The sequence below is a fragment of the Oncorhynchus nerka genome, unplaced genomic scaffold (assembly GCF_034236695.1).
Source record: "Oncorhynchus nerka isolate Pitt River unplaced genomic scaffold, Oner_Uvic_2.0 unplaced_scaffold_1272, whole genome shotgun sequence".
NCBI classification, from domain to species: domain Eukaryota; kingdom Metazoa; phylum Chordata; class Actinopteri; order Salmoniformes; family Salmonidae; genus Oncorhynchus; species Oncorhynchus nerka.
The window spans coordinates 127,032-144,802 of NW_027040073.1; the positions used below are offsets into that span (position 1 = coordinate 127,032).

Sequence of the window (17,771 nt, forward strand, 5' to 3'; positions counted from 1 at the left end):
TTCCCACTTAAAATCACATGAACGTGTACACACAGGGAGAAGCCATACTCCTGCTCTGTCTGTGGAAAATGCTTCAAAACATCAACTGTGCTAACAGTTCATCAGAGGACAGACACAGGAGAGAAGCCTTAAAGTTCGTCTGCTCTGACTGTGGAACTAGTTTCTCCAACTTTCCACAACATCAACATCAGGAGTCTAAAAGTTCATCAGAGAACACACACAGGAGAGAAGCTCTTGATTCCTTTCTCTCACCATAGCAACTGTAGTCACACAGGAGAGAAGTGTGGAAGTCGTATTATACTGAACAATTTAAACACAACTAATTTCAAAGCTTATGTATAGTATGTTAGCTATAAGGAAATCAGTCATTTTAAATAAAGAGGCCATAATCTATGGAAAATTTCAAATGACTGGGCAAATAAGAGGCTCCACATGACCATGGGTGGGACTTGGGAGGGCATAGGCCCACTTGGGAGCCAGGTCCATTCAATCGGCATGAGTTTTTCCCCACAAAAGGTCTTTATTACAGAGAGAAATACTACTCAGCCCCCTCCCAGACAATCCTGCAGGTGAAGAGGTCCTGGGCTGCCGTGGTTACATGTGATCTGCAGTTGTGAGGCCGGTTGGATGTACTGCCAAATTCTCTAAAAGGACGTTAGAGGAGACTTATGGTAGAGATATACATATTGAATTCTCTTCTGCAGTCATCATGCAATTGCACATTCCCTGAACTTGAGATATCTGTGACATTGTGTTGTGTGGCCTTTTATTGTCCCCCAGCACAAGGTGCACTTGTGTAATGATAATGCTGTTTTATCAGCATATTGATATGCCACACCTGTCAGGTGGATGGATTATTTTGACAAAGGCTGAAATGCTCATGAACAGGGATGTAAACAAAGTTGTGCACAACATTTGAGAGATGTTGACGTTAGCTGACGTTGATGGATTGCTGGATTATTATTTTTTTCAGCTCATGAAACCAACACGTTATGTTTAGTTTATCAGGTAAACAAAGGTTCAATAACATACTAAATGGATGTTTTTTTGTATAATAGAATACGTTTTGCTCTGAGACCAGGTTGTACATCTGCAGTTTTCTGTGGGAAGGAGCTAGGACATTTTTTACAATTTTTTATTTTATTGAGGCAAGTCAGTTAAGAACAAATTCTTATTTACGATGATGGCCTAGGAACAGTGGGTTAACTACCTTGTTCAGAGTCAGAACAACAGAATTTTACCTTGTCAGCTCGGGATTCGATCTAGTAACCTTTTGTTTTCTGGCTCAATGCACTAACCACTAGGCTACCTTCTGCCCCTAACATGTATCAGATAGAGATGGTATGATGATCACTTTTCACCATTAGTTTGGGGGGGATTGTTTTACAACTGTAATTAATGATACACAGTTTATGAAATGAATAAAGATGATGATGATCACTTTTCACCATTAGTTTGGGGGGATTGTTTTACAACTGTAATTAATGATTATTAATTGTCTTTCAAACTAGATGAGTTATTTTAGTTACTGATCATGAATGTGTTTGGAAAACTGCATTGAAGCAAACGTTATTGATCTTCCAATGAGAAATAAAGTTACATGAATATGTACTGGTCAACCTCTTCTTCTCTTTAGTATTCAGTTCTTCATATTAGATCTGACAGTATGAATGGTTCTTATGGTTGTATTCAGTTCTTCATATTAGATCTGACAGTATGAGTGGTTCTTATGGTTGTATTCAGTTCTTCATATTAGATATGACAGTAGGACAGAGAAGTGCTTTGACTGGGCTGAGAGGGAGCTTGACCTCCTGTAGCAGTGGGATGGCCATGAGACCAGAGGTAGCAGAACTGAGTGCTTGGGTTGGGATACAGGGTTTGAGCCTGAAGGTAGAGATGGGGCAGTTCTTCTTGCTGCACCGTAAGTAAACACCATTGTCTTGTAGTGGATGTGAGCTTCGACTGGAAGCCAGTGGAATGTACGGAGGAGCAGGGTGACATGGGGGAACTTGGGAAGGTTAAACACCCAGACGGACTGCAGTGTTCTATGGGAGACCCATCATTCAGGGCAGGTGAGCCACCTGTTTTGAGCCCCGCAGTTTTAGCGATAAAATAAATGATTTGTTTGCAAACAATGTAAAAAAAACATAATTGAGTTATTAATAAAGCTGCATACAAACATGGACTCTTTTTTTGTTTTCTTGAGTAAGGCCGTGATTGGCTCAGTGTTCTGTCTTTCATGGGGACAATACGTCACTGCCAGGTCTACCGGTACTGCCATAGAGTTACATTAGAAGATCCCATCCAAGAAGTCTCAAGGTCATTGTCCACAGATAAAATAACATCAAATCATGTGATATCTACAGTCGCTTTGATTGGACTGATCATGTCAACATAATACTTTCAAACTCTGAGCTAGCAGTCATCATCATGAATCATGTCGACAGTCTACTGGCAAATCCTTTTTAATCTTTGTCATATGAAGAGAAATAATGAGAAATTATGGATAAAATGTATTGGTGTTCATCGGTCATTGGACATAAACTTTACACAACAAATTGCAAATTCAACAATGAGTGGTTTGGTAGGAGTCAGTGGCTAACTGCAAGCATTGCAAAGCAATCATTAGCCTACAATTCAATGGAGTTGTAACGGTTTTCTAGGTGTGGTGAAGGAGAATCGGACCAAAACGCAGCGTTCATCCATGTTTAATGGAAAAACACACGGCTCAAAAACAATAAACGTGGCCTCTTGTGTCAAGTCTTAAGACAATCACCCAGGGAATATGGCTGCTTTTTCCCAATCAGAGACAACGATAAACACCTGCCTCTGATTGAAACCACTGTAACTTTGCTAGATAACCCCATTCACAATCCCAATACATACACACCAAAACCCCCAGACAAAACACACCACAATACAAAAACCCCATGCCACACCCTGGCCTGACCCAATACATAAAGATAAACACAAAATACTTAGACCAGGGCATGACAGGAGTGGCTCTGTGGTCTCAAGTCTTAAGACTAAGGGGCTCTTTTCCTAGTTTAAAAATGTAAACATTCAACATTGGCAGTGCTGTCGACTTCAAAATCTGACTTCAAAATCTGACTTGAGTGAGTTCAATACAACTGGGAACTCAGTGAAAAACAAGCTACGACTGGGAAAATAAGTTTTGAACTTTCATCCAAATCGCAATTGTAAATTGGGAACTCGGGCCTCTTTCTTCAGCTACGACCTTAAGATCACTGACGCCATCAGTTTTTCCCCTGAGTTCCCAGTTGTCTTTAAAGCACCATAAATCCAGAGAATGACAGACTTTGATGACAAAATATATCCATGTAACTGATGTGAAATGGCTAGCTAGTTAGCGATGGTGCTCGCTAAATAGCGTTTTAATCGGTGACGTCACTTGCTCTGAGACCTTGAAGTACTGGTTCCCCTTGCTCTGCAAGGGCCGCGGCTTTTGTGGAGCGATGGGTAATGATGCTTCGTGGGTGACTGTTGTTGATGTGTGCAGAGGGTCCCTGGTTCGCACCCAGGTAGGGGCGAGGGGACGGATCAAAGTTTATACGATCAAAGTTATACGGTTACACCCACGAAGGACTGCCGCTCCACCTTCCTGTTCAAGTGATCACAGCACAACAAGATGAGTCCAAAAATGTCTTGTATGCTGCTGCATAAATTATGTAACATTCCAGGGAGATGTGTATACTGTAGCCTAGAAAGTAATAATAAGTCTGTCGTCTGTAGTGTAGTAACATGTCAGTAGCCCATGTGCCTCACCCTAATAATTTGGACTATTTTAACCTCTTAATTTTTCCCACTGTTCTGACTTGGTGGTAGAGAAATGTAATCATTGAATATTGTAAGGGTTTTCATTGTCTGCTTATATGCCCCTTTATTTATCCATGGTTCTGACTTAGTGTACAGGGAGAACACTGTAAGAACAGCCCATTTTCTGAATTCTGTCGTTGTACATTTCAAAAGTGCTGAACAAAGTTATATTGACTACGTCCGTTATAGCTCATTAATGTCTTAATCGAAATTACGGATTGCCTCTTATCCGCTTTTCGTCCCCTTATGCCAAAGTTTGTACATCTCAATTGTCAGTAGTAACGACATTTCTGTAGTAAGAAGACCTACTTTCAGAACTGGTCTTTCTACTAGTCCTGACATGGTTTCGAGGCCTGTTCAGAAATCTTGCGTCCATAAATGCACTGTGACAAAGGATACTTTAATATTGAATAAAATGTACTTCATAGCTTTCATTGGTAAGGTTATCAACAACTTGGATTGTGTAAAGCAGAAACACCAGGTTGAAAGTTATCTTGTAAACTGCAGCAGAGTTGTTGGGGGTAACAGATGTTTCTGTCGGTATGGTTTTTGATAAGCTGGATAACCTAGGGGTGGATTGTCTCAGCATGATATAAACCCCAATGTTTGCAAACACAGAAAGGGATCTATTGATATAGTTTATTGGGGGGTGTGGGAGGGTTTTGGGGAAGGGGAGGGTATGGTAGAAGTTAATAGGGATTTCTTGGTTTATTTTCTTAGTACAGAATTAGACAGACATGGACCTTAAACATTTGTTTGTGGACCTCCATGATACCATAGGAGTTCTGCATCAACGGACTTCAGTGCAGGTAGTGCCTCATCAGAGAGAGAACATTTCAGTTACACTACAGTTTTGAAGCTGAATGTAAATATTATCAGTTAAAAAAATGATTTACATGTATACTACTATTCAGACACATACAGTTTCTATATGTATCTATAATTCAGGGTTTGCACAAGGGGCTTAAAGTAAATAAATATTAGTGCCTGAAAAAAGTCCTTGAATTGGACTTGCCACTGTACGAACCCTGATAATTCTTAATATGGTGTGAATGGGAAATACAATTGTTTTCTGTGAGTGAAATAATACAGTGAAGACAAGGTTATTCATCTTGTACTAAATGGTTTTTGAGTAATTTATGCATTTATGTGAATTTAGGAAATCTACAATAGATTAAGTGCACTTATGTTGTGCAATTTAAAATGTGTACTTTGTGTCTAATGTGAATTAATGTTTTGTCAAGGATTATAGCTACCTGATCTACTGAAATGAGATAATTGATCAAGAAAAAGTGGTTTGCTGATGTCAACGTTTTGAAGAAAGTGCTCCGTGGGTGGTGGGGTTGTGGTATGGGCAGGTTTAAAGCTACCGATAACAAACACGATTGAATTTTTTCGAGATGAGATTCTGAGGCACATTGTCATGCCATTCATCCGCCGCCATCACCTCATGCTTCAGCATGATAATGCACGGCCCCATGTCGCAAGGATCTGTACACAATTCCTGGAAGCTGAAAATGTCCCAGTTCTTCTGGCCTGCATACTCACCAGACATGTCACCCATTGAGCATGTTTGTGATGCTCTGGATCGACGTGTACGACAGCGTATTCCAGTTCCTGCCAATATCCAGCAACTTTGCACATCCATTGAAGAGGAGTTGGACAACATTCCACAGGCCACAATCAGCAGCCAGATCAACTCTATGCGAAGGAGATGTGTCACGCTGCATGAGGACAATGGTGGTCACACCAGATACCTACTGGTTTTCTGATCCTTGCCCCTACCTTTTTTATTTAAGGTATCTGTGATCAACTGATGCATATCTGTCTGTATTCCCAGTTGTGAAATACATAAATTAATTATATATATATATTGTGGCAAACCTCTTCAAGGTTAGGAGCGTTTGTCACAAACTAATCTGTCACCAAATCACCCAAGAATGAGAGTTCTTTCGAACAGGACAGTACTTGTGTGTTTGTTTCTCCGTCCTGGTCCACCCAGGCCGTAGGCGAGGTCAAGGATAGCAGGGTTCGGTACACGAATCGGGTTCTCGGTAGGTCCAGGTCCAAATGCCAACAGGTAAATCCAAAACAATCCAGCTCATACACGGTAAATCCAGCCAATCTCTATAGTCTCTTTCTCTATTGTTCATAGCTCCTTCCAGCACTCTCTCTTCCTCTTCCTGGTTTTTCTTGACCCTTTATCTCTGAGTCGGCTCCACCTTCTGAGGGTTCCCCTTGCTTCTGGGACTTGTAGTTTTGTCAGTCGGCCATTTTGTGATCTGTAGTTCTGACAGGGGTGGCCATTTTAGTGATCGGGCAGAGCCCGTTTATTAGTTCTGTTCTCACATATCTGCCACTATTCACTCGACCCCCTTCTTTGCCACAATATATATATATACATTTTCCTTAAAGTTTATATATTTTCCTTGTCTCATCGCGCACCAGCGACTCCTGTGGCGGACCGGGCGCAGTGCGCGCTAACCAAGGTTGCCAGGTCCACGGTGTTTCCTCCGACACATTGGTGCGGCTGGCTTCCGGGTTGGTTGGCGCTGTGTTAAGAAGCAGTTCAGCTTGGTTGGGTTGTGTATCGGAGGACGCATGACTTTCAACCTTCGTCTCTGCCGAGCCCGTACGGGAGTTGTAGCGATGAGACAAGATAGTAGCTACTAAACAATTGGATACCACGAAATTGGGGAGAAAAAAAATTATAAAAATAAAAAAAAGTTTTATATATTTTTGAAGTACTAATGTTAGTGTCTGCACGACAACAACAAAAAAATACTTAAATACATGTAATATTGCCCTTAAAACGTTCAATTGAAATACTGTAAAATTCCATCCATTCCTTCTGGGGAGTGCCAATGGCTTCAAAGCCTCTCATTGGCCAATACATAGAAAATGCAATCGATGGGCCATATACATCAATGGGGATGAAAGTATTTGTGGATAGCAAATTAATAGTGTTATTATTTGACATTTTCTGGATGGGAAAAACTATTTCAGTGGCAACATAAACGACTAAAACCAAATAGAAAGTATGTTGAAAATATATGTAAACAGTCAGGCCCCCATTGTTTTTGTTATAATGTTTAATCATAAGAACACAGCATTAGTCATGTCAACATGTAGAATTTTCGGAAATTTTCTTAAAAACGGAAAAATTCCCCTCGCGTTTCACGACTGCGAAATACGCGTCCCCGACAGCGGAAGCTGCAGACAGAGCCCGTCCGGCTGTGGTTTGGTAAACCGGTGAAAAAAGATAACCGTGGTGGAGCGGAAAAATTGCTTATACGTTGAATAAAACAGCTATATGTATGTATCTCGAGTTCTTCTTCCCCAATTTTCAAAGGTATTTATGTTAGTTTTGGATTACGCCGTTTCGACTAAAAAACATTGGTAACAGCTAGCTAGCAAGCTAAATTAGCTAGCTAATCAACGTTAGCATTTCGTAAGTACCTGATAAACAGGCCAAGGTTGTTAGCTAATCCTAACAACGCAGTCATCTTTTCTACCACAAACTGAGTATTAAATATGAACACAAATATAGCCATACTACCAACCTTAATGAAAAGACCAGCCAACTAGCTGGCTGAGCTAACGTTACCAATTAACTAACGTTATTATGTTAATGTTTAACTCACTTCATGCTAACTAACTCGCAAACTTCGCTAGTAACGCTAACTATTACTCTAGTTAGTTTATTGGAGTTTCCACTATTTGAAGCCCTCACATTGAACAGAACAGACATATAACAATGTCTACATGTTACCATGCTCTAAAAAAAAATATTATCTTCCATAGATCCCTCTATCTGCCGACCTCTCTTTGTGACTAGAACTGCCTGAACAGCGAGAGTGTGTGTGTTTCGGACCAGGTTGACTGTGTGTGAAGAATACACTCTGTGTTTGCGAGGCCCTGTAGGTGACTCCTCCAGACCCCAGAGTGAGGATTGTGTGTGACAATGGGGGACATCAGTGATCTGGACAGACGGATAGAACAACTTAAGTGTTGTGAACTCATCAAGGAAAATGAAGTCAAAGCACTGTGTGCCAAGGCCAGGTAATTAAACACAAAGGCCATATTACTTTAACATTTTTTATACTATCTAAATCTTCATCACTAAGCCTGTCGTTTGTACGTTACTCTCCTCTACCAGAATCTTCCTGTAACACAGAGGGTGGATTCTCCAGTTACTGTGAGTATTTTCAGAATAGAAGACACCTTGATTACTTTGTAGATCTGCCTAGACTGCCATTATTTGCACTTCCCAATCTGAGCCCTCATGTTACGTGTAATGTTGGATGGCTGAATACATTAAGGTGGGAATGTAAACACTAGGCTTTAGAACACCAGTTAACTGTAAAGTCTAGCTCATACTTGGTCTAACGACATGTTTGTAGGCAATTAGAATGCGACCAGTGTCACTGGTCAAAACAACATTTGATTTATACTCCTGTGGAATGTCTGTAGACCGTCGTTGCGACTGTCACTTTCCTTGTCGCACAGGCGTGAAAAAAGTTTAATTCTCTGCGACTCGCAGTGTCCGTTGAAGTGTCTGTTGATGTGGTTACCGTACTGTCACAGCAACTAGACCAAATCCTCCTATGATGATGCAGTTTAAAGAATTCTCAGAATGACCTACTTTTATTTTGTCACACTATGGCACTAAGCTATTTTCTGTAAGCTCGCCATTACCTTGTCATTAATTATGTTGGTTTACTTTCCTGTAATAATGGATCACAAGTAACTAAAGTTTAGACGTTGTCAGCTATACTCTGGTCATTATTTGAACTGGCTAGACAACGAACCAAAACGTGGTTTAGAAAATAGCTTTTAGTTGCCTGGCTTGCTAGCTTGACATTTACTGAATTCATTTTTAAACGGATGGGTTTTATTGGTGTTAAAATAAAGTATGCTATTTAGAGCACTGGGGTGCTGATGTCATGCAGAGGCTGTTTTAATTATACTTTTTAATACGACGATAGAATGTTCATGATGTCCCTAAGACAATTGTCTACAGACATGTCGATAGGCGGACTGTAAACCTGACTTAATTGTAAATCGCCATATTGGCATTGTTGCATCATCGGTAGGAGAGTTTTGAAATTCCTGATTTTACTGAGATCATGCATACCTAAATGAGCTATACTTTGCGGGTGTCAAACCATTATGAAAACATGATACATATTTTGAAAGCTGAGAAACAGCCCTTTCAAATGATATGACGTAAATCACTCAAGAAAAAACACCTGTGAAAATGTGCCATACACTTTTTTCCCCAAACAACTGCAATTTACACTTCCTAATGAAGATAAAGAAACACTTAGAGTACATTGAGTCTTCCTTGTTTTGTAAGGATTGATAGTCTGAAATCAGAATAGTAATACCTTTATTTATTTAAATAGGCAAGTCAGTTAAGAACAAATTCTTATTTAGGAACAGTGGGTTAACTGCCTGTTCAGGGGCAGAATGGCAGATTTGTACCTTGTCAGGTCGGGGGTTTGAACTTGCAGCCATCCGGTTACTGGTCCAACGCTCTAAACACTAGGCTACCCTGCCACTCCATACCTTTTAACCGCGAATGAGTTACAGCTGTTTTAAAGACCGGTGGTATTTTTGTAGAATTTTATGGAATGTTCTGCGATCAGACACTTTCTTATTTGGATAATATAGTAAATGCATATATGCACCAAAACATATTACAAATGTAATTTAGTCATACAGAATAAAGTGCCAGAACTGTCAAGAAAATAACTTTTGTGTCCGTTTGTCTTTATTACTACAGACCGACTCAGATTAAGTCTGAGGCCAGTAACATCAACAGTGAGGACAATCCCAGCCTGCCACTCTCCTTCCACACTGACTAGAAACCTACAGTCACTGGGTCCTGATTGTGACAGTGCAGCCCAGTTTGCTCTGCAGGATCCAGAGATGGCATCAGTGAAGCTGGAAGACTGCAGTCAAACACTGGAGCTGAATGTCAACATTAAAAATGAAGAAGAGGAGGAGAACAATAGGACAACTGTTAGTCATGGTAAGAGCTGGTTCTATCTAGAAGTTATATTCATATATTAAACCTCCATAAGGTATGACCAGTCTATTGCTAGGTTGAATTCTGTAATTCTGACATCACACATCCCTGAATAACTCAAGACTTCACAGTGAAGCAAAAACTATTTAAACGTGTATCGCCTGCCTTTGCCCACACATTGTCTCAAGAACTTTGAAAATGTTTAATACCCTCAATCACCAAGTTAGGCATACCTCATTTCAAAATAGGCCATGGCATCATCACTGTCAATATTGAATTATGATTTGTTTGCTGCACAGAATATCAGATCTCAACAACGATTGGAGAAGTGTTGAACATAACCAGTAGACTACCACATCCTGATGATTTATATCTGATACATATATATTTAATTTGTCAAGTTGTAGAAACATATCAAGGATGATCAATGGAAACAGGATGCACCTGAGCTCAATTCAAAAGTTTGGGGTCACTTAACACCAGTCTCAATGTCAACAGTGAAGAGGCGACTCCGGGATGCTGGCCTTCTAGGCAGAGTTGCAAAGGCCAGTTTTATTGATTTTTTAATGAGCACCACAGTTTTCAGCGGTACTAACATAAATTCAAAAGGGTTTTTTAATGATCAATTAGCCTTTTAAAATGATACACTTGGATTAGCTAACACAACATGCCATTGGATCACAGGAGTGATGGTTGCTGATAATGGGCCTCTGTTCGCCTATGTAGATATTCCATAAAATATCTGCCGTTTCCAGCTACAATAGTCATTTACAACAATTGTAATGTCTTCACTGTATTTCTGATCAATTTGATGTTATTTTAATGGACAAACAATGTGCTTTTCTTTCAAAACAAGACTTGATAGCATTGGATAGAAAACACTCTGAAGTTTCTAAAACTGTTAAAAAATGTCTGTGACTATAACAGAACTTATTTGCCAGGTGAAAACCTGAGGAAAATCCATCTGGAATGTTTATTTTTTGAGGTCACAGGTTTTTTCAGTGCTTGCCTATGGGATATACAAATAGATAGGACCCAGATTGCAGTTCCTATGGCTTCCACTAGATGTCAACAGTCTTTAGAAAGGGTTTCTAAAAAAAGACTGTTTTTCTTTTAGAATATTATTTGTAGTTTTTCCAAAGTGTCCCCCATTTTGAAAAGTAGTCATGTTGCACGCAGTGCCCTCTTCGTTATTTGTCTTAGCTATTAAACACACTATTCTCCGTCTTAAATATGATTGTTTATTTACATATTAGAATACCTGAGGATTAATTAGAAACATCGTTTGACTTGTTTGGACGAACTTTACCGGTAACTTTTTGGATTAGTTTGTGTGCATGTTGAACGAGTGACCTACTGAATCAAGCGCACCAACTAAACTGACATTTTTGGGATATAAGGAAGGACTTTATCGACAAAACAACCATTCTTGTGGGGAGCTGTCCTCAGATAATCGCATGGTATACTTTTTCTGTCTGTAAAGCCTTTTTCAAATCTGACAACGCAGTTGGATTAACAAGAAGTTTTTAAATGATGTAAGACACTTGTATTTTCATTCATGTTTAATATTACGATTTTTGTATTTTGAATTTCGCACTCTGCAATTTCACCAGATGTTGTCGTAGGTGTTCTGCTAGCGTTTGGACATGCGCCCAAACAGGTTAACTAGGCAGGTCAGTTAGGAACACATTTTTATTTTAAATGACAGCCTAGGAACAGTGGGTTAACTGCCTTATTCAGGGAAGAACAACAGATTTTTACCTTGTCAGCTCGGGATTTGCTCTTGCAACAACCACTAGGCTACCTGTCACCCGGTATGGCCAGAAGAGGACTGGTCACCGCTCTGAGCCTGGTTCCTCTCTAGGTTTCTTCCTAGGTTCCTGCTTTCTAGAGAGATGTTTGTGTCCACTGTGCTTCTACATCTGCATGTATTGCTCTTTGGGTATTTTAGGTTGGGTTTCTGTTAAGCACTTTGACAACTACTTATGTAAAAAGGGCTTCATAAAATAAATTTGATTGACATGTATATCACACCAACTGACTGGTTCTTCTGATGTTGTTCACACAGGAGACCATGTTGAGACATTCTCTACATCCAGAGAGCAAGAGCAGGAAGATCAGAGAGCCACAAGGTCTCATCACTGCCCACATTGTGAAGAGATTTTCCCATTTCTATCAAAGCTAAAAATACACCTACAAATACACACAGGAGAGAAGCCATACGTCTGCTCTGAATGTGGAAAATGTTTTAAAACATCAAATGTGCTAAAGGTTCATCAGAGAGCACACACAGGAGAGAAGCTTTATTCTGCTCTGACTGTGGAAAATATTTTAAAACATCAAATGAGCTAAAAGTTCATCAGAGAGACTCACACAGGAGAGAAGCCTTTCTTCTGCCCTGACTGTGGAACTAGTTTTCTCTCAACTTTCCCACTTAAAATCACATGAAGGAATCAGTGGCTAACTGCAAACATTGCAAAGCAATCATTAGCATTTTCCACAGTCAGAGCAGGAGTATGGCTTCTCACCTGTGTGTGTTCTTTGATGAACCTTTAGCTGATTTGATGTTTTAAAACATTAGGCCATAACCTACAGGTTAGGGCCTAATTCATTTCAATTGACTGATGCCCTTATTATATATATATAAAAACAGCCAAACATGTTCTCTCGTTTCTGCATCACCACATGTTGTGAGGCAAAAGAGTACGAATTGTGTTTCTTACCCTAACGGTTCTCTCACTGTCACCCAAAAGCAAATTAAATTTAGGGCCAGGCTTAATTTTGGGCCTACTTTTTCTCATGGTTGCTATGCTTAGACCGAGCGAGCTACAGTCAAGCGGGGCATCTCGTTGAACTCGGCACGGCCTTGAGATTATGGAAATGCCAATGCAGGCACTCTGTGTCTTAAACACCTCACTTTGTCACTCCATCCTTGCTGTGTGTGTGTGTGCATGTGAGAGGTTTTTCTTTGACATCTGCTGGGAGAAATGACTGATTTACAGTTCATGAGGGTTACCTAGTAACACATATGAAGTTTTGAAAAGATCTGATCTTTTTAACCCCCCGAAACAGCACCTATGACACCATTTTAAGGCACTTCCGGTGGGCACAGGAAGCTGAACGTGAACACATATCCTCTTTGGGGTAGGCTCTTACAGAATCCTGAGTTTACAGTCTTTATGTTAAGAATTGACTGATATACACAGGGTTGAACGCAATCATCTTCACATTTGCAGGTTATGTACATCAAAACACCTTTTTGGTGAATTTAACCACTTTCGGTAGTTCCAGGAATCTTAGAATCGACACAGGTAGACCTCATAGTGCGATGCGCCGCCACAATGGTGTTTGTTTAGTAAAGTCAGATCAATGTCTTGGACGATCACCTAATGATTAATTAGCAGCCCACATAACCAAATATTATAGCATAACATTACTGTTACAACAAAAACAAATTTCTTACGAGATTTTAGGATGGTTTGCTGAATCGTCCCAAACTCAACATCGCGCCATTAGGCAGAATGTGCTTTGATTAAAACAAAATACCGGAATTCAAAATAATTCAACACCATCTGCTCTAATTTTCTAACCAAACAGTAATCCAAGAAGATTTAAATGCATATTCCCATGAAACTGATTGAGATCAAATGATTGGCATGCAGACGCAGCTTGGTCATTTCACTGGTAAAACGTGAAGAATTATCATTCAATATTGACATGATGATGCCATGGCCTATTTTGAAATGAGCTATGCCTAACTTGGTGATTGAGGGTATTAAACATTTTCAACGTTCTTGAGACAATGTGTGGGCAAAGGCAGGCGTTACAAGTTTAAATAGTTTTTGCTTCGCTGTGAAGTCTTGAGTTATTCAGGGATGTGTGATGTCAGAATTACAGAATTCAACCTAGCAATAGTCTGGTCATAACTTATGGAGGTCTAATATATGAAGATAACTTATAGATAGAACCAGCTCTTACCATGACTAACAGTTGTCCTAATCTTCTCCTCCTCTTCTTCATCTTTAATGTTGACATTCAGCTCCAGTGTTTGACTGCAGTCTTCCAGCTTCACTGATGCCATCTCTGGATCCTGCAGTGCAAACTGGGCTCCACTGTCACAATCAGGACCCAGTGACTGTAGGTTTCTACTCAGTGTGGAAGGAGAGTGGCAGGCTGGGTTTGTCCTCACTGTTGATGTTAACGGCCTCAGACTTAATCTGAGTCGGTCTGTAGTAATAAAGACAAACGGACACAAAAGTTATTTTCTTGACAGTTCTGGCACTTTATTCTGTAAAAATATTTTCTATTTTTTCTTGTTCAATTATCTCATTTCAGTAGATCAGGTAGCTAATCCTTGACAAAACATTCATTCACATTAGACACAAAGTACACATTTTAAATTGCACAACATAAGTGCACTTAATCTATAGTAGATTTCCTAAATTCACATAAATGCATAAATGACTCAAAAACCATTTAGTACAAGATCACAGTATGTTTCAGGCAGCACTATGTACTATTTTATGAATAACCTTGTCTTCACTGTATTATTTCACTCACAAAAACCAAATGTATTTCCCATTCACACCATATTAAAAATTATCAGGGGTCGTACAGTGGCAAGTCAAATTCAAGGACTTTCAAGCACTAATATTTATTTACTTGAAGCCCCATGTGAAAACCCTGAATTATAGATAAATATAGAAACAACTGAATGTGTCTGAATATTAGTACATATGTAAAGAACTGATAATCATTACATTCAGCTTCAAAACTGTAGAGCAACTGAAATGTTCTCTCTCTGATGAGGCACTACCTGCACTGAAGTCCATTGATGCAGACCTCCTATGGTACCATGGAGGTCCACAAACAAACCTTTAAGGTCCATGTCTGTCTAATTCTGTACTAAGAAAATAAACCAAGAAATCCCTATTAACTTCTACCACACCCTCCCCTTCCCCAAAAACCCTCCCACACCCCCCAATAAACTATATCAATAGATCCCTTTCTGTGTTTGCAAACATTGGGGTCTTTATCATGCTGAGACAATCCACCCCCAGGTTATCCAGATTATCAAAAACCATACCGACAGTAACATCTGTTACCCCCAACAAATCTGCTGCAGTTTACAAGATAACTTTAAACCTGGTATTTCTGCTTTACACAATCCAAGTTGTTGATAAGCTTACCAATGAAAGCTATGAAGTACATATTATTCACTATTAATATATCCTTTGTCACAGTGCATTTATGGTTGCAAGATTTCTGAACAGGCCTCGAAACCATGTCAGGAATAGTAGAAAGACCAGTAATGACAGGAGGTCCTCTTACTACGGGACCAGCCATGGAAGCTCCATCAGTCTGACAGTAGGTCCTCTTACTACGGGACCAGCCATGGAAGCTCCATCAGTCTGACAGTAGGTCCTCTTACTACAAGACCAGCCATGGAAGCTCCATCAGTCTGACAGTAGGTCCTCTTACTACGGGACCAGCCATGGAAGCTCCATCAGTCTGACAGTAGGTCCTCTTACTACAAGACCAGCCATGGAAGCTCCATCAGTCTGACAGTAGGTCCTCTTACTACGGGACCAGCCATGGAAGCTCCATCAGTCTGACAGTAGGTCCTCTTACTACAAGACCAGCCATGGAAGCTCCATCAGTCTGACAGTAGGTCCTCTTACTACGGGACCAGCCATGGAAGCTCCATCAGTCTGATAGTAGGTCCTCTTACTGTGGGACCAGCCATGGAAGCTCCATCAGTCTGCACTGTAGTTCCACCAGTCTGTCTTACAGCCTCTGCATATGATACATCATGACGGATTCTATATCTCTGAGCATCTCTCTGCACCTGGCATCCACCAAATGCTGCTCTGTGTGTCCTCCCCACAATTGCAACACTTAACAGTCACATTGGTCCAACATTCACTGTAATCATGTTCCCCACCACACTTGGCACATCTTTTCACTCAACATCTACATGTCCCATTCTTTGTCATTTAAAAACACTGATGATTCACGGTTGCTGCTCCAGTTTCAACTGTTCTGCTATGGAACCCTGACCTGTTCACCGGATGTGCTACCTGTCCCAGACCTGCTGTTTTCTACTCTCTAGAGACAGCAGGAGCGGTAGAGATACTCACAATGATCGGCGATGAAAAGCCAACTGACATTTACTCCTGAGGTGCTGACCTGTCGCACCCTCGACAACCACTGTGATTATTATTATTTGACAATGCTGGTCATCTATGAACATTTGAAAATCTTGGCATGGTTCTGTTATAATCTCCACCCAGCACAGGCAGTAGAGGACTGGCCAGCCCTCATAGCCTGGTTCCTCTCAAGGTTTCTTCCTAGGTTCTGGCCTTTCTAGGGAGTTTTTCCTAGCCACTGTGCTTCTACACCTGCATTTCATGCTGTTTGGGCTTTTAGGCTGGGTTTCTGTACAGCAATTTGTGACATCAGCTGATGTAAGAAGGGCTTTATAAATACATTTGATTGGTTGATTAATGAGGCTGGGTCAAAATCATTGACATTAAAGGTAAGGAATCCTATTCTGTACTTTTCCAGACAAAACCTTCTAACACCTCAACAGCACTGATAAGCTTTCACTTCTTTAACCCTCTTTCCTACTGATCAACCTTTAGGCTTCAACCACTCTGTCTCCCTTCACATGTTCTTTAACAATATCATCCATGGACATAGATATTGGGACCTCAGAGATTATTACTCCCTTCCATGTAGCATCAGCTCCAGGGTCATGGCTTCTGAGCTTCGTCCCATTATGATTTTCCAATTGAAGAATCTTCCCTTGCTGAACCTGACCAGCACAAGATATTAACAATCTACCACTTTCAATGTTTTATTTCACCTTTATTTAACCAGGTAGGCTATATCAGAACACGTTCTCATTTACACGGCTGCATCCCAGTTTAACTTCACCTCTTTTTATGGCCTTGGTTAATCAGGGTGTAAATGAGGTCCTGTGGTCTCCTCAAACACCATCCCAACTTTCCACATTATTATTCTAGCTCCCTACCTTGGACCTCTGGAGTTTCTATACTACATGCGCCACTGCTTCCAGTATCATTATCTCTGTTCTTTCTATATTCTCTCGACATTAGCTAGTTTAAACATGCTATTACATACCTACAATGGTACATTTGAAACGGACACAACCACTATCGACAAAACAACACAGTTCTGTCGTTTCGACCCGGAACTTCCTGTTCCCCACTACGACATGTTCAACAGCATCATCTTATTCTTATTCTTTGGTATACTGACATTTACACAAACATAACGTGTCTGCCGCCACCTATTGTAAGGTTAATAAACTGTAGAAGAAAATACATTTCCTTTGCGGAAAAGGGGAAGGGGAACAACGACATCAAAACAAAATACAAAAATAGATAAATAACAACATCCCACTCCTTCAGTCACAGTCCTATTCAAATCACATCCCTACACAGTCTCATGGGCCTCGTAGGGAGGAACAGCTTCAGTCAGTATTCCCTGCAATCAGTGGTGTAAAGTACTTAAGTACAAATATTTAAGTGCCACATCAGTAGTTTTGGGGGTATCTGTACTTTACTTTTGATATTTTTGACAACTTCCACTTTTACTCCACTACATTCCTAAAGAAAATAATGTACCTTTAACTCCATATATGTTCCCTGACACCCAAAAGTACTTGTTAGATTTTGAATGATTAGCAGGACAGGAAAATTGTTCAATTCGCGCATCCCTACTGCATCTGATCTGTCGGACTCACTAAACACAAATACTTTGTTAGTAAATTATGGCTGTGATCTTAAAAATTCAATCTGGAGTGCCAGAGTGCGCTTGGGCTTTCGTAAATTCAGAGCGTTGTCAGACTGTCAGTTCGTATCGCTCTCGGAGC

General features: G+C 40.3%; 2 protein-coding genes across 19 annotated transcripts in view; one reads left to right on the forward strand and one right to left on the reverse strand.

Moving 5' to 3' along the window:
- Positions 1–13,548, forward strand: part of LOC115110023 (zinc finger protein 27-like) — a 47,241-nt gene extending 33,693 nt beyond the window's left edge. For 11 of the 18 annotated variants that reach the window (XM_065015800.1, XM_065015799.1, XM_065015791.1 and 8 more), the window contains 2 exons: positions 9,626–9,874; positions 11,940–12,238. In XM_065015800.1, coding sequence (XP_064871872.1) covers positions 9,626–9,874; positions 11,940–12,223 — 533 coding nt within the window. In that variant the 3' untranslated portion in view covers positions 12,224–12,238. Of the gene's footprint in view, positions 1–6,530; positions 7,190–7,641; positions 7,900–7,996; positions 8,036–9,625; positions 10,104–11,939 lie in introns of those variants that run through there. The other 7 variants (XR_010462791.1, XR_010462793.1, XR_010462789.1 and 4 more) reach the window with 7 other exon arrangements.
- LOC135568999 (zinc finger protein OZF-like) overlaps positions 1–17,082 on the reverse strand; it is a 64,848-nt gene extending 47,766 nt beyond the window's left edge. Inside the window, exons 1-2 of the mRNA XM_065015788.1 lie at positions 17,018–17,082; positions 13,850–14,098 (exon numbers count right to left, since the gene is read on the reverse strand). Of these exons, the coding sequence (XP_064871860.1) occupies positions 13,850–13,952 (103 nt within the window). The 5' untranslated portion in view covers positions 13,953–14,098; positions 17,018–17,082. The remainder of the gene's footprint in view (positions 1–13,849; positions 14,099–17,017) is intronic.
- Positions 17,083–17,771: the final 689 nt, after the last annotated feature.